This window comes from Penicillium canariense (assembly GCF_028826845.1).
Source record: "Penicillium canariense strain IBT 26290 chromosome Unknown utg000002l_segment0_segment0, whole genome shotgun sequence".
Taxonomy (NCBI): Eukaryota; Fungi; Ascomycota; class Eurotiomycetes; order Eurotiales; family Aspergillaceae; genus Penicillium; species Penicillium canariense.
The window spans coordinates 4,057,891-4,080,755 of NW_026622729.1; the positions used below are offsets into that span (position 1 = coordinate 4,057,891).

Consider the following 22,865-nt stretch of genomic DNA (forward strand, 5'->3'; position numbering starts at 1 on the left):
TGGACTCGTTCGGACTCAAATCGGTTGATGAACTGCACATGTCGGACCGCCCTCAGCCCAACCATCCTAAAGGCCCGGGGATTGGCGTTGCCCTCAACCGCTTGCTTGCTTGGCAAGGCGGAGAGGCAGATCCATGATTGCGGACGGAAACCTTCCTCGGTGGATATTTCCGGGGGTTTTTCCAGGGCTAGTGATTTACCACAGGGACCACAGGGATAGAAGATGGAGCTTCGGCGGTCGATCCATCATCCTAATTTGGCCTGGGCTGCCTGGAGCCAAGCATTCTGGGCTGGAGATAAAGGTTGATGCATCGCCAATAGATCCGCGAGACCTTCCTTGTACATCCGCGAAAGGGCGTGTATATAGAGAGCTGTTCAATCTAATTCTTCGGGACGATAGCTTGTTTAATTCCCATCGCATAGAAGGTCAGATGAACTTGACATCATATCGCGCAGCCACTTATGCCCCAGTGATCCACCAAGTGGGCTCTGGCGATCAGTTCAGTGACTTCATTCACCGAGGGACTCTTTTATGCCCTGAAGTGGACTCTTCTTCGCTTTCTATCCTCCTGTTGCTTGTAGAAAGGTCTGGAATACTGGCCATACCTCGTCCATCCTACGACTCCCTCGGTCGTGTCAGCAACATCACGTTTCCCATCGACTTCCACTTCACCACCTTCGCTTCGATCAACAGTCGCTCTTGGTCAAAGAAAACCCACAAAGGCTAAAAAAAGGACTTATCGCGCAGAACGCAAACATTGTGTCGCTATTGATTCAGTGGCTTATCATCGAGGTGGCGCGCGCAGGCGAGTATTACCGCTCGCCAACCAGATCACCGCAGTGAAGCACACAGTCGAAGTGACGTTTTGGCCGGAGTTGAGTCATCCGCTGTTCCCGCCCTTCTCCCTCCTCCCCTCCCGCCTTGTTTTTCAGGGCCTTTCATCAATCTGTCCTCGAAGTCCTCGAGAAGAGCACATCCAACCCGAAAACAGGCTCGGACACTTCAAATACTGTCCCTCCCGAAAGATAAGATCCCCTTAGGCCGGGGATGGCGCAGCATTCCACCATTGCACGGTCGGCTATCATGACGTCGGCCAAATCGCCTGATTCTGCAGCCCGGGGCGATCAAAGAAATATGAACCACCGGTCCAGTGGCATCAGTTCGAACGGAACTAGCGTCGGCTCGGGAGAAGAAGGGGCTCTGATGCCTCCTCCGAAATCCGTGGTCGGGCGAGCGCTAGGCAATGACCTGCATTCCGATGCCCACAAAACATCGCAGGCGCCCAAGGGCGGAGTCGGAAGCGCCCTGACTGACACTCCGATTTCTACCGCACCCCCGTCTCCACAGATGTGAGTCTCCCCTGCCTCTGAGTCGTCAATTTGCACACATACCCCTGGAGCCTAGAACCTTGTCTGGCCTTCGAGTCACTCTATTTTCCCCCTCGGGACCTATGGGCTGTGACCCTGGATCGGCAATCCTACGATGTGCCTCGGGTTAAGTCTGGCCCACCTCTGAGAGAGCGCGGCCTGGAGCATGTCCCCAGAGACACAAAGCTCGTGCTTGACCGCCAGGCAAGCCTGGACCCATGTTGAGGTGGCGCAGCCGCGTCTGCATTATTCTTGTCGTGTGATCTTCTATTATTTGATGGCTTGTCTTACGGTTGCTTTTTTACCGTGGCCCTTAGCTAACGTACTTCTCTCCCGGCAGCACTGGTCTCACCTCAGCCAGTACGCCCAGCCGAGTTCGGGCGACTACCCTGGATATTCCCGGTCTGACCAAGTCCAAAGTCTCTCCGGATGGACGGATTGCCCAGCGTGATGTCGGCGCTAAGCTGGTCATTGTCATGGTCGGCCTGCCGGCCCGAGGCAAGAGTTACATCACTAAGAAGCTTGCTCGATACCTGAACTGGCTCCAGCATGATACAGAGATATTCAACGTTGGTGAACGTCGTCGTGTAGCCGCAGGGAAGTCGCCCTCGCCGGCCAAATTCGGACGCCCCTTGGACAAGCGTCCGAGCAATGTCCACAAGGATCTCCTCGACTCGGTGCGCCGGTTGAGTGTCAGCGTTGGAACAATGAATCAAAATGACTCGTCAGGACCAGAGAACTCTTCGCCACCGGATCACGCGCCATTACCTCCCCCTGTCGTTCCGGCCAAGATCCTCGTGAACGGAGAAGAGCCTGGATCTTCCATCTCACAGAATGGAAGCACTGTAATCCCTTCCATCGATGCAGGTCCCGGCCAATTCCACCGGGATTCGGAAGCCGCCCGAGAAGCTTCTCCCGAACCTATGGATCAAACAGCAAACTTTTTCGACCCTCAGAATCAGCGTGCTGTCAAGCTTCGTGAGCAAGTGGCGCTGGACACCCTTGACGAACTGCTCGAGTACATTCTGGAGGACGGCGGCAGCGTTGGCATTCTCGATGCGACTAACAGCACCATGGAGCGTCGCAAGGCTGTTGTTGACCACATTCGCGCCCGAGCGGGTCCCGAGCTGGGTATCCTGTTCCTGGAGAGCAGCTGCGTGGATCAGAATCTTCTGGAAGCTAATATGCGCCTGAAGCTCTCTGGACCCGACTATAAGGGCCAGGATCCCATGACCGCCCTGGAAGACTTCAAGAAGCGTGTCGCTCTGTACGAGAAGTCCTACGTTCCCCTGGGTGAATATGAGGAAAGTCACAATATGGCCTATATTCAAATGATCGACGTCGGCCGCAAGATTGTCTCGCACCAGACCAATGGGTTCCTATCATCTCAGGTTGTCTACTACCTTCTCAACTTCAATCTTTCTCCGCGTCAGATCTGGATCACCCGCCACGGCGAGAGTCTGGATGATGCGGCCGGTCGTATTGGCGGAGATTCTGGCCTCAGCGAGAATGGCAAGAGATATGCCAAGGCTCTTGCTCGCTTCATCGACCACCAACGGCAAAAGTGGGAGCAGTACCAGCACCAAAAGAATCAGCTGAACAACTTCCCACCTCGGCCTGGAGACAGCACCCCTCCCAATCCGTCGTACATTCCGCGCGATCGACCGCGCAACTTCTGCGTGTGGTCGTCAATGATGAAGCGCGCTGTCCAAACTGTAGAGTATTTCAATGAAGACGAATACGATGTCAAGCAGATGCGCATGCTCGATGAGCTCCACTCCGGGCAGATGGAGGGCATGACCTACAAGGAAATCCAGGAGCAGTATCCCGAGGAGTACGCCCACCGCAAGAAGGACAAGCTCTTCTACCGCTACCCCGGCCCCGGCGGTGAAAGCTACCTGGACATCATCAACCGCCTCCGAACCGTCATCGTCGAGGTTGAGCGCACTACAGACCACGTTCTCCTGGTCAGCCACCGCTCCACTGCTCGCGTCCTCCTGGCTTACTTCCGCGGCCTAAAGCGCGATATGGTGGCCGATTTGGACGTTCCCATGGGTATGCTGTACATGTTGGAGCCCAAGCCGTATGGCGTTGAGTTCAAGGCTTATCAATACAACCCCGAGAGCGACTGGTTCGACTATCAGCCCGACTACGAGTTGCACCAGGTGGGTGCGCAGTAGATCAGTCACGCTGAATCTCGCAACTCCTACTCGGAGCTCATGGTTCCCACATCGCTCACCACTTTATGACATGCTACGAATTCTGACGACATTTTTTTTCAACATTACCGCGACTGGTTCGATCTGGAGAGCCAGGTCAACATGAACATCCATATCCATTGCTGCACATGCTATTCCATATCTTACTTATTGGTTTTACGACGGGGCTGTGCTCTACAATATCCTTACCAATCGCCTCTCCCCATATCGTCCGTGTATCATCATTCTGAATCTCTCGTCGCTTTGCTTCCAGTTTTGCCTTACTGCTTCTTTCGCAGCTGTTGCTTTGCCCAGACGCCCGGTGCAGGAGGGGCGCTTTGGATTTTCCTTCTTCTGTTCCTTTACAATTTTCATTTTGTATTCTCTCACCGCGCCTCCTTTTGCATGGGCTTGGCGTTGAGGCGGATGTTATGCTGCCAATGACCCCCCCTCGAGCGTCATGACTTCATGAGATCCCATGTTTTTGTCGTCAGGCATCCAGTAGTGGAGCGTGTCGATTTTGAGCCGATAGACTGTGACGGTGGTGGGACTTGGTACATTTTGCTCGATTACTGGACGTTTAGGCGCTTACTTCAATGACCATACACATGTTCAACCCGGTTTTTTCGACAAGTCCTCTCTTTGAGGGGCCTCTCCCATTGTAATACGCTAGTCTCTTTACGCAGACTTTACTATAACCCCTCTCAATCTACCACTCTCTCATCGAGGGTCTTCCACATGCTTTACATTATATTCACTGTTGATCTATATTCCGTTATCGTTTAGACCAGTTACTGCAATAAGGCCGGTCGTCTCTCTTGGTCCCAACTTTGTATGCTCTTGTGCCGTGTCGGTTCTACTTCAGATCAATCCAGAATCTCGAGTTACGAAGAACTGCAACACTATTGTATGGCGCAGCTAAACCGTACCATTTTCTCATTAATCTCCAAAATCAAAGAGCAACGCGACAGCTGATGACGGTTCAATCCATACAAATTATTATGAGCCGAGGACCTCGGACATTAAATCATACTATACTCCATACATCAAGTCTCCAATCAATCCAGATGAGATGGACCAGCCAGTCGCCAGCACAGACGAAGCCAACTACGCCTTCTCATCCTCTTTCACCCGCTCAAACACCTCCAAGAACGTCTCCGGCTCGTCGGCCCCTTCCACCGAGTACCTGCCCTGAATCGAGAAAAACGGCACGCCAGTCACCAGTCGCCGGGCCGCCGTCTTCGCCTCAGCATCAACCTCTGCCCCGCCCTCCTCCGAATCCAGCAACTTCTTCACCTCATCCCGATCCAGGCCTGCGCCCACACCCGCCTCCAGCAAGACCCTCGGATCCGTAATGTTCAGCTCGTCCTCGAAGTACGCGCGGAACAATTTCTCCGCAACCCGCGTCTGCAGCCCGCCGATCACCGTTGACGGCGCACTTGCATTAGCCTCGCGCTTCGCTTCTTCCTGCTGCCCTGCATACCACAGCAGCCGGTGCGAGTCGCGTGTCTTGCCCGTGTTCCCGCCGAACCGGAAGGTGATACCCTCGCCTTCGCCGGCGGATGCAAGGCGTGCGAAGATCGCGGCTGTACGGTCGGCCCCGAATTTCGCGCTGTACATCTCTTGCTTGTTGGCGCCGGGGAAGTCGGGCGAGGCTGGGTTGAGGTAGAATGCCTTCCAGGTCAGAGTGAATGTGTCGCTGGGGTTGTTGGCCTGGTGCGCGATGATGGCGCGCGAGAGGCGCCGGTAGCCGACATAGCACCACTGGTTACAGCTGTGTGAGTTGGATGGTAGGGAGAGTCGCGGCGGTGGAGGGGGTCACTTACAGGACAGACGGTGTCGGAGATGATCTGGATCGTGAAGTTGGTCATGGTGTTTGATGGTGAGGTTCGCGAGATTGGCGAGGTTAGCGAGGGAGGAGATTACGAGCGGGGGGAGAGATCAGGCCGCTTGGGACAGGGTGGACGCGGGCCTTCAGCGACATTCGTACGTTCCAGCGTGCTTATAGATCGTCGCGGGTCCAACGGCTGTCAATTTGTCAGCAGCGGCAGCGTGGAAGGTTGGGGATCCACCGGTTCGTCATTTTGTCGTAGTTTCAGGGGGAAGTATAGAGTACTCTCATGGGGGGAAGTATAGCGATAGTTTGAGATGCACAGTCGAGACTGCGTCAAGGAAGTGGACTAGATGCACTACAGCGTCACAGAACTCGGTTTCCTGCGCTTGGCCGTGCTGCAGGTACGGTGCTCCACCCACCCTCCTTAAGCCCATTGAGTCTCGAGTTGAATTTCAACTACGCTTTGCCGATCAAAGGATCTACCAGCGCATCTTGAGTGGCTAGTGTATAATTCAAGACCAGGGGTACCATCGCAGACTTTCCGCGAGTTCATTGGCTAGGTCAAAATATACTGGCAAACTCTCCGTTTTTTCAGACAGACTTCCAAGCATGTTTCAACAGGTTGGTAACCAATTTGGCCCGGCAGTGTACACAGGATATTATCAGAGATGCGGAATGGTACTAGAGGGATAATGCAATGCCCAAAGCATAATGGCAGATTCCTAAAAGATTGTCCAGAGACCACCAACAAAACCAAAACAATGCCCTTTGTAAATGCAAAATCCTGCTCAGCCCCGGCCAGCGATCCAAGCAGGGAGGCCTCCCCATAATCATAACAAAACTACTCCATTTTAGCATGCCCCGAAGGTGACTTCAAGAGGCCGAAGACGCTCACGGCCACAACGGACATGGCCAAACCGCCGACAGTATACGCCGTTCCGCGCCCGGCCCACCAGAACAACGTACAAAACAGGATCGGACCAGCCGCACGTCCGGCTTGACCCCAACCGCGGAGCCGGCCCATCACAGCCCCACGCTCGGCCTCCCGGGCCTCGAAGCTGCCTAAACTGTTCAGGCCTGTAACAACTGTGGCGCTCGTCACAGCCAATAAGCCGCCTGCGGCGTAGAGACCTGATGGGGAGGAGACATGCGCCAGACAGAAGAATGACAGCGCGCAGGCGATGACGCCGACTCGCACGGTGACTAGCGGGGGTAGACGCCGGACTACTGTACCCTGGAGGAGGGAGGCAATCAGGCCCATCAAGGAGAGGAGACGGCCGTTCAACGCGGCTGGGCTAGCCGTGGTAGTTCCAGCGTAGAGGGTGGCCGTCAGGAAGGGAAGAGAGAACTCCAGGCCCGAAAACGGGAGCAGGAAGAGGAAGTGGAGGGCATTGAGGAGGGCCGGGTTATTCGTGTGCCCGCGAGACGCGACGGACCTACCCTTCGACGAAGACTGCTCCATCCCATCAGACTCAGCTTTGGCCTCTTGTTTCAGCGTAGTAAACCGCGGATGCGTCTCCGGCAAACACGCCCACAGATAGACCGTCTCGGCGAAAATAAGAACCAGCGAGACCAGCGCAGCCGCGATGAACGGGTTCGCGACAACAATCTCCACCGAGCTCAGCGCAGCACCCAGCATCGGGCCGAACGTGAAAGCAATGCTGAAACAAGCCCCGACAAGCGCCATCGACGCGCCACGATGCGATTCGTCCGTGACATCTGCAACAATGGCGTTGGCTAGTTGTACATTGGCTTCGCTGAGCCCGCCGACCACCCGGCTAGCCAGGAACGTCCGGAAGTCCGTCGCAGAGACCCAGAGCGCGACGCTACAGATATTCCCGACCATGGCGGTTAACAGGGCGCGCCGGCGGCCGTGGCGGTCGGAGAGGTGGCCGATTATCGGGGCGACGAAAGCTTGCAGGAGGGAGAAGAGTGAGCCCAGGGCTCCGCCGAGGAGGACGATGTCATAGCGAGAGTCGATGGGACGGGCGAAGGCGTTTTTGTATGCGTTGAGGTAGTGAAAGATGCGGTTGAGGAGGGAGGTGGGCGATGGGTCTTGCGCGCGGTAGAAGGATAGTAGAGAAGGAAAGAGGGGCAGGATGAAGGTAAAGGAGATCTCGAGTTAATTGTTAGCGTGGATGCTTCTGGCGGGAACTGCGCGGGTGTGAGATGGGGAGATCCAACATACGAGGTCTAGTAGGAGCGAGATCATCAACACCTTGAGAACCTGTTTTCGTTGGGCGCCAGCGATAGCCATGGTCTGGGCTGGCTTAATTGATAGAGAGGTGAGAAGGTAGAATCCGAAGGAGTTGAGCTTGCCCAACGGTTTGCCGAAGCAAAGTAAATAGTGGAGTACCGACGCGCCCGCTGCCCCGGCCATAACTACTGTATGGAGTAAGGGAACAACTAGCGCCCATTCTCCGCCCAGATATGTCAACATTCTCACCTCACTGACAACCGCACATGCCGGTGAAATCCAGTCTAGATTGCAATCGTTTATTTGCTGGCCTGCTTTCATTTTCTTGGAATATTTGTTTAAATGTTGGATGCACGATACTTGTCTTGCCACACTGCGAAACCAATGAGATGCAACACACGTGACCGTGAAGGAAGCTCATTGTCGTCTCAGGCCCCGTTGTATAAACAAGACTTTACTAATGAGAAGCAGTCTTGACATATCGACGTGCATACGATACCTTGTGGGCACCTGATAATTGTCCACACAGTCAAAGCAATCTCAACAACACGGCCCAATCCGAAGAAAAGAGTATCTCCAACAGAAAGGTATATCCAATGCATCCCCTGCGAAGAGAGAAAATCTGTCAGTCGCGCTTTAGAGAGATCAGACCCGCATACAACCATACCTTTGAAAAGAAAGCGAGCAAAACGATGAGGAAATCGAAGACACCACAATCTCCTCCACACCTTTGAACTCTCGTCTTAGCTGCAGGTCGCAATGGAAATCCGTTGCCCTCTCCCAAAGGCTATGCAAGCACAATGGGTTCACTTTGCTACTACCTACGCTTCATTCATGAGAGCTCACGCTGTGAGGCCAGCCGATCAGGATGCTTCAGCCACAGATCTCCGTTTCACTGTGACCACGTGCTCTAGCAATTCGATCGCCTTGCTACTTTGGCCATCGGCGCGATAGACCCTAGCGAGCTCATACTGCGAGGCCAGTCGATCAGGATGCTCTTCAGCCAAGATTATCCCTTCCACTGTGACCACATGCTCTAACAATTTGAGCGCCTGTTAATCTGGCCGGTATCGAGATATACCCCAGCGAGCTCATGCTGCGAGGCTAGTCGGCTAGGGTGCTCTTCAGCCATAGTTCTTCCTTGTACTATGACAACATGCTCTAGCAATTCGAGCGCCTTGCTAATTTGGCCGTTAGCGAAATATACCCTAGCGAGCTCATGCTGCGAGACTAGTCGATCAGGATGCTCTTCAGCCAAGGTTCTCCCTTTCACTGTCACCACATACTCTAGTAACTCGAGCGCCTTGCTAATTTGACTATTAGCGAGATATACCACGGCGAGCTCATGCTGCGAGAGTAGCCGATTAGGATGCTCTTCAGCCAAGGTTCTCCCATGCACTGTCACCACATGCTCCATCAATTCGAGCGCCTTGCTAATTTGACCATGAGCGAGATATACCCCGGCGAGCTCGTGCTGCGAGTCTAGTCGGCTAGGATGCTCTTCAGCCAAGGTTCTCTCTTTCACTGTCAACACATGCTCTAGCAATTCGAGCGCCTTGCTAATTCGGCCGTTGTCGCGATAAATTCTAGCAAGCTTATGCTGCGAGGCCAGTCGGGTAGGGTGCTCTGCTATATAATGCAATTTGGCCCAGTGGTAGGCCTCGTCATAACACTTGGTAGCTTCCTTGAACCGGCCATCTGCTCTCAAACACCATCCAACTTTGAAGTTCAGGTGCAGCCTCGCCTCCATATCTCGCCCATTGCTTCTCTGGAGAATTTGAAGACCATGCGGTAGGAAAGCCTGCCTTACCCCACGATTCGTGTGATGATTGTCCGGAAGAATTGCAGCTATATGGTGGATTGCCATCTCTATAGTCTCCTCGGTGGAACCTTCTTCGCGAACCCAATTCTGTGTCGCCATGTGCACCAGGCTATGCATATCGAATAGTGTATCATTTCTTTTGACTAAAAACGCATAGCCACACAAAATGCCAATGGCGTGCACTGTTTCCTCCTCCGACCCGAAGTCAGGCAGGAGGTCTTGTGGAATTGCTTTGGGCTCGATGCACGAGATGAATGCTAACAGCTTGGCGGCAATGTTGTCTGTTTTTTGAATTTGTTGGAATGAAATGAGCCAAGTGGTGGCGACGGCGTTCTGTGAGCCTCTGTAGCGAGTGCTATCATGGAACCGTCTGCTCATGAGCCGGATCACATCTTCTGGCGGGCTGCGCAAAAGTTTGCGGTATTTTGAAATCGAGATGTCAGCTGTATTCATGTATGCTGCCGCCTGTGTGATCGCCAGCGGCAGATAGTTCAGCTCTTCTAGCAGCTGTGTGACTTCCTCTTGATCGCGAGGAAGGACTTGGGGGATCAAAGATCCCTCCAAGAAATTGTTTGCCTCTTGAGAACTCATCTGTTCAAGCTTGACGACGTCATTTGCTGCAAATGACACTGCTACCTTTCGGAAGCGAGTAGTGAGCAGTGTCATGCCGTTTTCGCTGTCTGGTAGATACTGGCTCAAACCACCTGGCATATCCGCGTCGCCGAAAAGCAGCTCCAGGTCGTCTGCATTATCAACAATAAGAAGCCAGGGTCCGAATGCCTCTGAGCTTAGGTGCCGCTGCACTAATTCCATGGCATTTTCGTTATCTGAGATTTTGCCTACACCTAACTTCGTCGCAATTTGCGTGCATGCGTGTTCAAAGCTGGCATCACTGAGAGCCGGTATCCAAAAAATAGAGTAAGTCGGCATGTTTTGTTTTGTCCAGTGGGCGAGTTGCAGAGCGACTTGGGTCTTGCCAACGCCTCCTAGCCCAAATACTGCGACTCGTCGATTGTTCTTCTGGGTGAACATTTTTTGCTTTAACTCCTCCAACTTTTCTTCACGGCCCACAAAGCGATGGTTTTGAGGGAATTGAATCAAATGCACAGGCTCGCGTCCGGGAGCTAGTGGGGTGTTAGTGACTTTTATATAGTGGGACGAGAATCTTTGTAGTATACTAACGATGTGTTTGTCTATGCCCATCTGTAACTGCTATCACTTGCCTCTCGAAACCACGAGTGAAATCATCCACAAACTTGCTGATCTTCCTCTCGTTCTCAGCGAGATAGTTGTTGGTGTGCGAGGAGATGGTACTAGCCTTCTCCCAGTCAGATAATGTGATGTCTTGAAGACCCTGATCGACATTAAACCGGTAATATTTGCCGCCATCGCTGTAGCGATGATCCATACTCGCCGCCACCTTCTTGGATGAGCTCGCCATTTTTTTGAGCGCGGTGATGATCGACAGTCGCTTATCTTTGATCATAACGACATCCCCGAGGCCAGTTCCGATGCTGAGAATCTGCATTTGTCTGCGTTCAGGAAATACTCGCTGGGCTTCCTGCACCAGGATATCGCATGGATTATTGTACCCGAATCCGGCATCAATGAACTGTATTCCGTCTCGACCAACGCTGATTGATTTGAAAAAGGTTGTCGCTGCCGAGGTAGCTCTTGCGACCTGCCAAAGCGTGATGGCCTCGAATGCAGGAGGGGGATCGTACGTCGTGAAGAGCGTTGGTGGCGCATCGACATTATCTTTTGTGATTGCTAGGACCACACTAGGGCAAGTCAATAACCGCTGGTGGCTATTTTTTCGTGATTATATACTTACGTTTTCGTGCATTCCTGGTCACGGAATATTAGATCGTCATGTGGACATGTCTTAGCAGTTGCATGGCCTTCGCGCCGGCGCGCCACGCATTCGATATCCGTACAGTACTCCCGGACGATACTTTTCATGGCATCTTCGAGTGCTTTGGCGGAGAAAGCACCGGTAGGTGATGGGGGTAAGACTGAGGTCCGCTTCGGAGTGAAGGCCTGCTGGGCAACTTGTCTGTAGGCTCGTATACATTCGTCGACTGTCATGCCTAATCTGCCAAGCATGATAGCAATGATGCTATTATAGACTATATCAGTGAAAATATCTAAAATTTCTGAAAAAGGTCTTACCCTCCGGTACTTGTGCCACCGATCAGATCAAAATGGTCGCACGGTCGCGGAACATAGCTTAGATGCCGGGCATCGCGGACCTTCACCATAATTCTCTCCAAGATGAGGAGACTCGAGAGCCCGCGGATTCCGCCGCCATCTGAGACCTGTTAGTGACACTTTAAAGCACAGAGGTTACCTACCGAGCGATAGGACTCGTAGCGGCTCGGAAGAGACCGTGGTAGGCCCTGCCAGCTCCATGTTCTCATAAGTATCTAGCGATATATAGGGTGTTCACAAATGCACGATGTCACACAACGGACGACGTGCTGGGCGACAGCCTAAGCGCCCAGCTGAAACCCATCGCCCCGCATCGAGCCTGCACGTGCTAGCCTGACAGGGGTGTGTTCTGAATATTCTGCTTGAATTGCCATGATCTTGAATGGTTCAATTCCACTGCAGAGTATACTTTTAGTCACTCAGGTTTCAGTTCGAATGAAGAGCCTACCTAGCTTATCTGGATTGTATAGACTTATGAGGTTAGCACGTGAGGGGTGTCTTGGATTCTCTATCATGTTAGCTGTTGGGCTAAAATAGGTATCCAAGAGAATCTACTTCTGACCAAATCCTCATCAACTTAATAGTCAAAGAGGTACTTGTTTCGCGTGTCTGAGTCCAACAAGTTGATGGTGATAAAGTAATAGCCTAGGCGATAGACCAGCGTTCCGAAATCGCCCTTTCACACTGCTCGCTTTCACGTTTACTATATCTACAAATTTAAGAGAAGATGACAATATAGCCCGCCATATTGTTGACTGTATTCATAGCTTTCCTATCGGAATTAAGCTGCTAGCCCGACATTGCCCATCACCATCGAATCACCCAAGAAAATAACAATAGAATACATGGAGAAAGATAACCCTGATCGGGGTAATATGCACGCTCGAAACAAAGCATTATTAGGAGATGACTTTTCGCAGAGGAAGATATCACTCCAGGAAAGAAAATTCGTTGCGTTCGTGATCCATAACACCAGACCAGCGGCAATAGAGAATGGCAGTGAGGGCGACAGCGTGTCCGGTATAGGTGAAGCCGGCTATTAGGTTGGGTTCATGTGCTCAGCATCGAGGTGATGTGAACTGGGTTTACCACTGTGCTGTGCCTTGGCTTTCGGGCGAGGGCGTCGCTGCAGGAGAACCGTTCGATCCGCCGCGGCCTCGACCACCGCCACGGCCTCCGCGGCCGCGACCCCGGAAGTCGCCTCGGCCACGGTGATCACCTCGGCCTCGTCCACGAGAGCCTTCGCCGCCACGGGGACGGCGGGGACCACGGCCGCCACGGCCACCATTATGTCCCTTGGCTCCAGCACCTTCCGCGACAGGAGTGGTGTTGCTCACGTCGGAATCAGCATTGGCAGGAGTGGCTTGGAGGCCGGTGTCGGTTTCAGCAGGGTCACGAGGAACCTCCACCCAGCCGTCGGTGGTGGCCGACGAGTCCATGGAAGTCGGGTTATAGGTCGCATTAGCCACCTGGTTCGCAGCATCGGAAATCAAGGTCTGCGAGGGTGGCGCAATCTGGTCGGCCTGGGGTGTCGCACTAGCCGCAGCCTGGGACGCAGCCACCTCAGCGCCTACAGAAGTATCCTGAAGCTCGGTCAGGCCAGCGTTGGCCAGAGTTGGGTCGGACACCGGGTCGGCTTCGGTGGTGACATTGGAGGCTTCCGCCATAGGCGCAAACTTGCTGGACGCCACTTTCACATCGCCATCTATCGGAATGAAACATCAGCACAGGAAATGGAATGATCACAGCAGGATAATGAAGTAGTGAACTTACAGCTCAGATCCAGCGTGTCACCCTCAACGCCCACCACCTTTTCGTCCGCACCGTCAATTAGCTTCACCATGGAATCGACTGCCTCCTTGTTACCACCGTAAACCTGGAATAGCACACCCTCAAAAGCACGGCTTTCAAGAGACTCGGCATCGCCCGCACGGCGCACATTGGCGGCGGCGCACAGGAACTTGCTCAGGGTGAGCAATTGCTCCCGGAGAATTCGCGAAGAAGTCTCCGTCGCATCGGCAATAGCATTGCCACGCACTGCCTCCAGCTCCTCCTGGTGAGCCTTCATCAGGTCAGCCTTCTGACTCTCCAGCCGCGCCTCGTATTGGGCCGCAAACTGCTTGAAGTGGCCAATCTGTTCCTCGATCTGAGCAACAGCTGCCTGCAGCGCTGGCTTCTTCAGAGCCTGGGCCTTCTGGTCGGCATTGATCTTCTTCTCCTCCACAAGGTCGTCAAGTGATTTGCCCTTGTGCTCGGCGATGATGGCATCGATTTTCGCAGTAGCATTCTATCCGATGAGAAATAAGTTGTTAGTCAGCGTTCGAGCTATGAGATTCAGCCAAAGTCTTACGTACCAGCTTCTTCGCCGCGTTGCGCAGGCTCCTAGAGGCGCAAACCAGTTTGGTTAGCTTCTTGTGTCAGACACAAACCAGTCGCCTCACACGCACTTTTGCAGTTCTTTCAAGTAGGTGGGCTCATTCCCATTCACATCTGACGTGGGGCTCTCAGGATCAGGCTTGAAGGTGTTGGAAGCTTGAGATGTCTGCTTCTTGGCCTTGTTGCTGGGTTGCTGGGAGGTGGTGGAGGCGGGAGCCATAGTGGAATGTGGGTGACACAGCGTCTAAAGTTAAACTCGGAGAGATGGGTCGCTGTACAAGGTGCGAGCACGGGAGACAACCACACGAGGGTTTTAGATGAAAGAGGAGGTTGGGGGAAGGTCGCGGAGTTGGAGAGGAGAAGATCGAAGATCCGCGCAATCGATGCGGGTGGAAGTCGCCCGAACCCTTTCCTGATCGGTGGGCTGCCCGCATTTGAGCCCACCGGAGGTACCTTTACAGTGGCTGCTCTACAAAAGTCTCAGAGACCAGCACCTCCCGGTTCACGCGGTCTGCTGATGAACCACTGGATTCAAAATACTACCGAGCCTGGTATTTCTCGCCATATCTGGGGTATCATACACTCCGCACGCCATTACGCCATAATACTAGTAGACCGAGACCACACACCCAAAAGACGCCGCTTCAATCCAAACACGCGACCACAAGTATCACTCCAATCTCTCCTTCAACCCGGATAAGCCTAGGGGGCTCGATTATCCTTGGAATTTGCGCAGGGTTTTCTGGATGAGAAGGCAATCAATCCGTGTCAGCGCTTTCTTCGTGGACACGAAGACCCATCGCGAAACAGATGAGATTTTACGCACCTCGGTGACCTTGCGAATGGAATTTGCCGATATATTCTTCTCGCCTGACTTGCGCGATCGGATGGAAGCCTCGCGCATCAATCTAAGGGTTGGTTGTTTGTTAGCGTGTTCCGCACAGCAGAGCTCAATTCGAGGCGTAGAATGGATGCGACAGGGGCAGAATGGCTTAAGGAGGGAAGATGCAAATCGTACTCCTGCATGAACAGCATATAGTCCAGGAATATCTGAAAGATCAAGCAAAAGCGGCCGTTAGCAACGTGATTCGTCGCATGGAGAGATGCTGGGTACGCTAGAACATACCAGAATGTCGGCATTCTTGCTCACGCTGCGGTTGGAGTGCGCTTTGACGATGCGCTTGACAGTCCCTCGGGGATAAAGCTTCTGGGTTGCTGCCATAGTGCTGAACTGGAATCTGGTGCGCGACCGATGAGAGGCGAGGGGATTGTTTACTTGCGGAGCTTGAGGCCGGTTGAAGATGTGGGGTTACGTTATGTAATCAATTCATCTCGTAGTTAGCGTGGGTGCCCCATTCTATAAGATTCGAGTCGCCATTCTATATGTACTCTCTAGTTTTAGCTAGAGTAATATGTGAAACGTATTACTGGAGTCGCCGACGAAGAAATCGCCAAACTGTAATGGCTGCTGCTGAGCCAAGAGCCGCGCGCCAGGCGAGGAAGAGCCAGATTGCCATCCGCAACCGTTGATAATATCCCCGCAACATGATGCCCACGGCGTACGAGGTCCCATCCACGGCGCGATCGCCTGGGCCATAGTACCGGCCAACACCCAGACCACCGATCCCCACTTTGTTGTGGTCATGGCCGTCTGCATTCGGGGTGACGGGCAGGGCGGCGGTTTCGCTGTCCGCGGCAGTTTCGTTGGGCCGGGCACCCAATTTCACGTCACGCGCATTGCGCTTTCGTAGGTGGAAGGTCAAGACACTTACAATGAAGCGTAAATCAGGCGCAGTGAATGTAGGGTACTTCCATAGCTCGACGGCGGTGTGAGGAGGAAGCATGTCCAAGAAATCAGCCAAGATACCAAGCGTCAGGCCCCAAAGTAACAGGGGGCGGTTCAAATCACCCGAATCCGCTTGGTTGCTCAGACTCCAAGATTTAAACCTGGACATCAATGAGGTCTTTTGATTCGTGTCATCAGGCACAAACCCCGGGACTGAAGTGCACTGTTGGGTCTCTGACGGGAGCAGTCGAACGGCCGAGAACTGCATCCAGCCCATCAGGGACCGCACAGCCAGGCGAGTCAGGAACCCGCCCTGCCGAGCAAACCGCTGCGACATGTCCACATATTCGACTGTACGAAGGGACGGGGATAACAGAGCTCGTAGCGGGATCCAATGTGTTGATGCCACCTCGGTGGGCTGTAGTTTCAATGTTGCGCAATCGCTTCGAGTGGTAATGAAGACAAACGGGGAAAGAACCATCAGTCTAAGAAGTGAAACAGATTAGTATACGGGAGGAAAATTGGGTTGAGAGCACAATGAAGGCATACGGTATCGATCCCCAGCTAGTAGTGACCACTCGCTCGGGGAGGTTGCCCACGCTGATCACATCGTCCGTCGTCAGGTCCAGTCCAATTTCCTCGGACGCCTCCCTAATCGCCGCTGCTCGATCATCCACGTCTTCCGGGTCCCTCTTTCCACCCGGCAGAGCGACATGACCGGTCCACCGATCTCCCACACGCGAGGCGCGCTTGATGAACAAAACCTCCGGATCCCCATGCTGAACCCACGGCTGGGCAAAGAAACTCTGCAGACGCTGCTCAATGGACAAAGAGGGATCACTTGTTCCAGTGCTGGAGCTCGGCCAGTGGTCGTAGGTCGGTTTTATCCGGAGAATCAGGGCCACCGATGCTCGTTTCTTGCAGTCTGGTGGGTTGGGAACATGTGGGTACGGCCGCCGATGCAGCTCGGTTAAAACGCCATGGAGGTGCTGGGATAGGCCCGGCGTGTGCTTGGGGTGGGCTGGCTCCGCCATCGGACGAGGACGGCGCGCATACACCGAACTATATGGAACGCCCGCAGAAGGCCGCGTATGGAGGTATGTATGGACTATTGGCAGTCTGATGCAAACGGAGTCTCCTTTGAATTCAGGCGCTGGGCCGAGGCTGACTAAGGTGATCGGGGAGATCCGAGGTTTGGCTTGAAACTACTAGGCATTCAAACAAGATTTGATGTATTCAAGAGCAATGCAACGCAATTATGTCGGAAAGGAGAGATTTTTGGGCTGCTCAGGTTACAAGTGGAGTATACTTATGAGCAACCCTAATTCCCACGGAGACCGAAGACATAAGTTGGTTCAGGACAGCGCCTGTTGCATGCACCCACGAGTGTGTGAAATAATTATTGGAAAGGGGTTTTACAGCTCTTGAGAATGTTTGATCGAGGTATCACTCTGACATTTGACCATTTCATTATCTCATACGGAGAGTTGCTAGTGTATATCAATTGCCAATGCCTTAGATCGACTTCCTCGTTCGTGAGTGTGGGGCGCTGGCCGAGATCCATTTAAGGTTCCATTGACCCAGGAAATCTGGGTGTATTGGTAAAATAAAAGCATGAATAGATTGTAAGAATGAGAAAGGATCCTCCCAACTGAGAAGAAAGACCTTATTTTTCCAGTCAGAACAGCATTTCACTAAATATCCCAATTGTGAGTACATTTGTGAGGGTGCTAGATGGACCAACAGTTTGTGACTCACGTCAAGAGGCCATCAGGAGTCGCCGAAATCCACCGCGACACCGGCGCTGCGGTGGCCGTCCGCGGTCTTAGCACGGTAATCCAGCCGAAAGGGTCAAAATGACCATACAGCGGACTGCGGAGTATTATTAATCCGCGCCGGTTAGTCCGGAGCAGATGAAGCTACGGTCTCAAGTTAATCGAGGCGGTGCCGCGCTGATTGGCCGCGGAGGTCCGGCGGCAGAAGAAAGCTAGCCACAGCCCGTTGCACGTGCGACCAGCCTCGACGCCCGCGATCCACTCGCCTCACGTTTTCGCTTTCTCGTCGAGGAGAAAACCATCGAGCTGTTTGGAAACTGCTGCTTTCCGAAGGTTGCAGTTCAGCTCCAATTGACCTCGAGTCCTGGATCCCTTAGCCTCTCAGGCCTTGTCATCCTAGCAATTGACCTGCACTGCACCCCCCAGTGGACGTCAGATACCACGGGCAGGCTACACAACCACAAGCCCCCTCATTTTCATCTGGTCTATCCACCACCTCGGCTGACGCACCATGCGGTTCGGAAAGACGCTGCGGAACGCGGTGTACCCGCCCTGGAAGGGAAAATACATCGACTACGCCAAGCTGAAGACGCTTCTGCGCGAGCATGATGTCACCAGCGAAGACGCCAGTGATTCAGACGAAAGCCAGTGGACTGAGCAGGACGAAGAGGCATTCGTGCAGGAACTCATCAATGTCCAGCTCGACAAGGTGAATGCATTCCAATCAGAGACCTCGCAGCAGCTCCGAGAGCGTAGCGCGGCGTGCGAGGCCAAGCTCCGGCCCTTGGCACCGGTCACGGAGCAGGAAGGCCCAGCTCTCACGGACCAAGAGAAGCGGACAATTGCATCGGAAGTTTTGCAGGAGCTCGACAATATCACCAAAGAGGTCAGCGAACTGGAGAAGTACAGTCGTATCAACTTCACCGGCTTCCTCAAGGCTGCCAAGAAGCATGACCGGAAGCGTGGAGCCCGCTACCGCGTCAAGCCCCTGCTGCAAGTGCGTTTGTCTCAACTGCCCTTCAACTCGGAGGACTACTCTCCTCTGGTTCACCGCCTGTCGGTGATGTACTCGTTTGTGCGCGAGACCCTGAGTCAGGACATTGTGCACTCAAAGGAGACGGAACCTGGTTTCGGGCGCGATGTGTATTCATCCTACAAGTTCTGGGTGCACGTCGACAACGTTCTAGAGGTTAAAACCTACATTCTCCGTCGCCTGCCTGTCCTCATCTACAATCCCGGCAGCGCGAAGAATCTGGATAGCTTATCCGACGACCCTACCATCACCTCTCTCTACTTTGATAACCCTCAGTTTGATTTATATAACCAAAAGGTCGCCCGTGCCTCTGAGGCGGGCTCTTTGAGGCTGCGGTGGACCGGGCAGCTGAAGGACAAGCCTCCCATTTTCCTTGAGAAAAAGATTGTCACGGAAGACGACAGTAGCCGCGAGGTTAAAGTGCAGCTCAAGGAGAAGCACATCAAGTCGTTCTTGGATGGTGAATACCACCTGGACAAGAAGGTTCATCGGATGGAAGACATGAGAAATGGCGAGGGCTCGGCCGAGGCAGAGTCCCTCAAGAAGGATGTGGAGGAGGTGCAGTCTTTCATCAAGGAGAACAACTTGCAGCCCATGCTCCGGGCTAACTACACTCGCACTGCGTTCCAAATTCCTGGTGATAATCGCATCCGTATCTCCCTGGATACCAATCTCGCCATGATCCGCGAGGATAGCCTCGACAGCGAGCGCCCTTGCCGCGACCCCTCTGAGTGGCACCGCACCGACCTGGACGATGCCGGCATGTCATATCCGTTCAATGCCGTCCGAACTGGCGAGATTTCCCGTTTCCCGCACGCCTTGCTTGAGATCAAGCTGCGGGGAAAGGCTCAGGATGTCGAGTGGGTGAATGATCTCATGTCCTCTCACCTGGTGAAGGACGCGCCCCGCTTTTCCAAGTTCGTTCACGGTGTCGCTCAGCTCTTTGAAGATCACGTCAACAGCTTCCCCTTCTGGCTGGGCGAGCTGGAGAACGATATTCGCCGCGACCCGGAGACTGCCTTCCTCGAGGAACAAGAGCGACTGGCTAAGCGCGCTGAGGAGGACATAGCCGTTGGCAGTTTCATCGGTGGCACCGGCAGCCCCAGTGGGCCTATGTCTGCATCTCCCTTCAGTCGTTGGGGCGAGTCGGGCAGCCGCTCCGCCCTGCGCCGGCCCTCTGGCGTCAGTGAAGTCCATAATCATCAGCGGCCACGCATCTCTGCCATTGAGCCTCAGCCGCACCGTGAGCCCGAGCCTGTCGCCGAGCCTGCGGAGGAACCCCAAGCCCCCCTTCCCGTTTTGCCTCGGTCTTGCAGTCGCTGGGTATTTCCCCCGAGAACTGGACCGGCCGGGAGGTCGTCGTCCTGCCTCCTGGTGTGCGCCATCCTGGCATCTGGATCAAGGACTCGGGCCCTGTCCGCGTGGAAAGCAAAGTGTGGCTCGCGAACCAACGCACCTTCATCAAGTGGCTGCATATCAGCATCTTGCTGTCCAGTCTGTCCCTGGGTCTGTACAATGCCGCCGGCAAGCACAACCGGGTGGCCCAGGCCTTAGCCATCGTCTACACTTTCTTCGCCCTCTTCTCCGCCGCCTGGGGATGGTACATGTACGAGAAGCGCGCGCGGCTCATTCGCCAGCGCAGTGGAAAGGATCTGGATAACATGTTCGGTCCGCTCGTTGTGTGCGTTGGTCTGGCCGTCGCCTTGGTCCTGAACTTTGCCTTCAAGGTTCGTGTAGTTCCGCTTTCCATCCCATCTCCCTCTCTCCGAGATTCGTTCTAACACCAGGGAAACAGTACAAGGCTATGCTTGAACAGGCTGGCAACAACCCCCCCTCCGCCGGCGTGCCCGTCCACTCCAACTCGACTGTCTTTGCCACTGGCTCGCACCCTGCCTCGTGGCGAGACGAGGCTGCGCGAATGATGGTCCAGCAGCAGCAGGTGTTATAATAGGATAATCAAGTTGAAGGCAATGGGACAGCATCCCTCAGATATCTTTTCCTTGGTAGCCGTACATGATCATTTGTGTACATAAGCTCTCGCCCGCGACACGTCTTCCTGTCGAGGACTTGAGAGGCTTTTTTTCCTGCATTTTCGGAGTCAACGGTGTATGTATTATGAATTACTTGCGTTCAACACCGACTTATCGAAGTGACTTTTGTTTGCTCTCCCTTCCATATATGGAGTAGTATTCCCCAAAGCTGCCTATGCAATCAAAAACAAAAGAAACCCTTTCTCAAATGATTTGATCACTGATGCTGGGGCGTTCAAAGTCGCTTCGGAGTCTTGGCTTCGTTTTCCATTCTCGTGGTATATCCACAGAGTGTATCATAGCTATCGCTCGCCCTTATTTCTAGCTCACCCCTCCTGCTTGATCAGTCTGCATATAGGGAACGCGGGAAACACCGCTAGATTCTGATCCGCACGTTTCACAGATGACTACAAAAGCGCAGCATACACAGGAGCCCATGGAACAGGGAAATCTATCTTATAATTGATTTGCTATACCAATTGCAGTAAAAATAAACTGATTAAGAATCTAAATATCACGACTGGCATGACCGGCTCGCTTGCCGAACTATAACCCACGTGATCGGCTCAGCGGGACCCCCGCCCGATGAAGCGAGGCCGGAGTCACCGTTAGTTAGATAGTCATAAGTCTCAATTGACAGATAAGCGGTCAATTCGCCCTGATATTTAAGAACGAAAGCCCCCTAGTACGTTCGTTGATCATCCCTATCCCCCTAAATCTCCAAAGGGACAACGTCTCTTTGAGCAGCAGCTGAGAGACATCGGCTTTTGCAAAAGACACTGGTTGCGTCGTTTTCAAAATGGCCTCAAGCAACCCCTCATACCTTATTATCGGCGCTGGCGTCTTTGGCGTGTCAACTGCCTATCATCTTATCCAAAAGTATCCCAATGCGTCAGTGACTCTCGTTGACCGAGATGCATACGACGCCGAGTCCCGGGTGGCTGCATCATGGGATTGGAACAAGGTTGTTCGCGCCGACTACGACGACAAGGTCTACTGTAGACTGGCTCTTGAAGCCCAAGACATTTTCAAGTCCGATCCCCTCTGGCAACCTTATTTCCACCAGACTGGTGTCTACTGGACGTGCCGCAGTGACTATGCGCAAAACGTCATCGCCCACCACAAGGAGCTTGGCCGCAACGACGATATCATTGCCCTCCCTGTTGCTGAGGCCCGAAAGCTCTACGGCGGTCTTTTTGACAAGGCTGACTACACCGGTGTCAAGGAGGTTCTCGTGAACAGGGCTAGTGGTTGGGCCGCCGCTGGAGATTCTCTTCGAGCAATTACGAAAAAGTGCCTGGAATTGGGCGTCAAGTACGTGGCGGCTGAGGTTGCCACCCTGGAATTTGATGGTCGTGGTTCTTGCACTGGTGTCAAGACCAAATCCGAAAAGATCTTGTCGGCCACGCATACTATCGTTGCTACCGGCGCTTTCACTCCCACTTTGCTGGAGTGGAGCGCTGCGAAGAGCGGCAATGCCGGTCTTCGGGCTGGAGAGCGAATTTTGGCTGCTGGTATTACGACGGGAATGGCACAGCTCAAGAAAGAGCAGTACAAGAAGTTCGAGGGCATGCCTGTTGGCTTCCAGGGCTACACACCCGAGGAGGGTACGTTTTCCGATATGCTTACACGAATGCCGCTAACTGTCAACAGGTAAGCCCTTCATTGGTAGCATTCCTCCTACCAAGGACGGAGAGCTTAAGTGGTGGGGATCCAAAATTTTCACAAATACCCGAGAGGTGTTGCCTGGTCGTTATATTTCTTCCCCTCCACCCACGCACGACTACAACCAGTGGAAGGTGCCCGGGCCTCTCAAGCAAGACATTGTCGAGTCTAGAAATCTCTGGTACGGACCCGAGAGTGCGGATTGGGAGATGACGAAGCATCGGATTTGTTGGTAAGTACCCCTTGTATCAAACATATTGTGGATTTCCAAAGTAACACTCAAAAGGGACGCCTTCACCACCACCTCCGACTTTATCATTTCTCCTCACTCTGCCTCCAAGGGACTCTACATCGCCACTTGCGGCTCGTTCCATGGCTACAAGTTCTTCCCTGTGCTTGGCAAGTACATCACACAAATGCTTGAGGGCGAGCTGGCGCCCGAATTGGTGGAGAAATGGGCTTGGGATCGACAGCGACCCGATGCATCTCAAAACGTGGAGTATCCGAACTCCGAGATGAGGCATCTGTTGGAACCTGCCGCGAAGCTGTAGTTGGACTTGAATAGGCTTCC

At 53.5% G+C, this 22,865-nt stretch overlaps 9 protein-coding genes across 9 annotated transcripts; 3 read left to right on the forward strand and 6 right to left on the reverse strand.

Moving 5' to 3' along the window:
* Positions 1-1,083: 1,083 nt before the first annotated feature.
* Positions 1,084-3,547, forward strand: N7482_004647 (6-phosphofructo-2-kinase PFK26; the record flags this gene model as incomplete). The annotated part of the gene is made up of 2 exons (XM_056686772.1): positions 1,084-1,349; positions 1,708-3,547. 2 exons carry the CDS (start codon positions 1,084-1,086, stop codon positions 3,545-3,547), a joined length of 2,106 nt encoding a protein of 701 aa, XP_056545514.1.
* A 1,125-nt stretch (positions 3,548-4,672) lies between these two features.
* Positions 4,673-5,436, reverse strand: N7482_004648 (DsbA family oxidoreductase; the record flags this gene model as incomplete). Its single annotated transcript, XM_056686773.1, has 2 exons — positions 4,673-5,329; positions 5,392-5,436. 2 exons carry the CDS (start codon positions 5,434-5,436, stop codon positions 4,673-4,675), a joined length of 702 nt encoding a protein of 233 aa, XP_056545515.1.
* Positions 5,437-6,240: 804 nt separating this feature from the next.
* Positions 6,241-7,656, reverse strand: N7482_004649 (putative tetracycline transporter; the record flags this gene model as incomplete). The annotated part of the gene is made up of 2 exons (XM_056686774.1): positions 6,241-7,515; positions 7,588-7,656. 2 exons carry the CDS (start codon positions 7,654-7,656, stop codon positions 6,241-6,243), a joined length of 1,344 nt encoding a protein of 447 aa, XP_056545516.1.
* A 976-nt stretch (positions 7,657-8,632) lies between these two features.
* N7482_004650 (uncharacterized protein) lies at positions 8,633-11,830 on the reverse strand (the record flags this gene model as incomplete). Its single annotated transcript, XM_056686775.1, is given in 5 exon segments — positions 8,633-10,621; positions 10,638-11,199; positions 11,253-11,537; positions 11,591-11,729; positions 11,773-11,830. The coding sequence occupies 5 exon segments, from the start codon at positions 11,828-11,830 to the stop codon at positions 8,633-8,635; spliced, it is 3,033 nt and encodes a 1,010-aa protein (XP_056545517.1).
* Positions 11,831-12,558: 728 nt separating this feature from the next.
* On the reverse strand, positions 12,559-14,225 carry N7482_004651 (uncharacterized protein; the record flags this gene model as incomplete). Its single annotated transcript, XM_056686776.1, has 5 exons — positions 12,559-12,665; positions 12,864-13,334; positions 13,403-13,916; positions 13,984-14,011; positions 14,077-14,225. The coding sequence occupies 5 exons, from the start codon at positions 14,223-14,225 to the stop codon at positions 12,559-12,561; spliced, it is 1,269 nt and encodes a 422-aa protein (XP_056545518.1).
* Positions 14,226-14,720: 495 nt separating this feature from the next.
* On the reverse strand, positions 14,721-15,227 carry N7482_004652 (uncharacterized protein; the record flags this gene model as incomplete). Its single annotated transcript, XM_056686777.1, has 3 exons — positions 14,721-14,913; positions 15,024-15,055; positions 15,132-15,227. 3 exons carry the CDS (start codon positions 15,225-15,227, stop codon positions 14,721-14,723), a joined length of 321 nt encoding a protein of 106 aa, XP_056545519.1.
* Positions 15,228-15,429: 202 nt separating this feature from the next.
* N7482_004653 (NUDIX hydrolase) lies at positions 15,430-16,825 on the reverse strand (the record flags this gene model as incomplete). The annotated part of the gene is made up of 2 exons (XM_056686778.1): positions 15,430-16,276; positions 16,341-16,825. 2 exons carry the CDS (start codon positions 16,823-16,825, stop codon positions 15,430-15,432), a joined length of 1,332 nt encoding a protein of 443 aa, XP_056545520.1.
* A 1,252-nt stretch (positions 16,826-18,077) lies between these two features.
* Positions 18,078-20,547, forward strand: N7482_004654 (SPX domain protein; the record flags this gene model as incomplete). Its single annotated transcript, XM_056686779.1, has 3 exons — positions 18,078-19,895; positions 19,937-20,326; positions 20,395-20,547. The coding sequence occupies 3 exons, from the start codon at positions 18,078-18,080 to the stop codon at positions 20,545-20,547; spliced, it is 2,361 nt and encodes a 786-aa protein (XP_056545521.1).
* An 881-nt stretch (positions 20,548-21,428) lies between these two features.
* On the forward strand, positions 21,429-22,845 carry N7482_004655 (NAD(P)/FAD-dependent oxidoreductase; the record flags this gene model as incomplete). The annotated part of the gene is made up of 3 exons (XM_056686780.1): positions 21,429-22,236; positions 22,283-22,526; positions 22,581-22,845. 3 exons carry the CDS (start codon positions 21,429-21,431, stop codon positions 22,843-22,845), a joined length of 1,317 nt encoding a protein of 438 aa, XP_056545522.1.
* Positions 22,846-22,865: the final 20 nt, after the last annotated feature.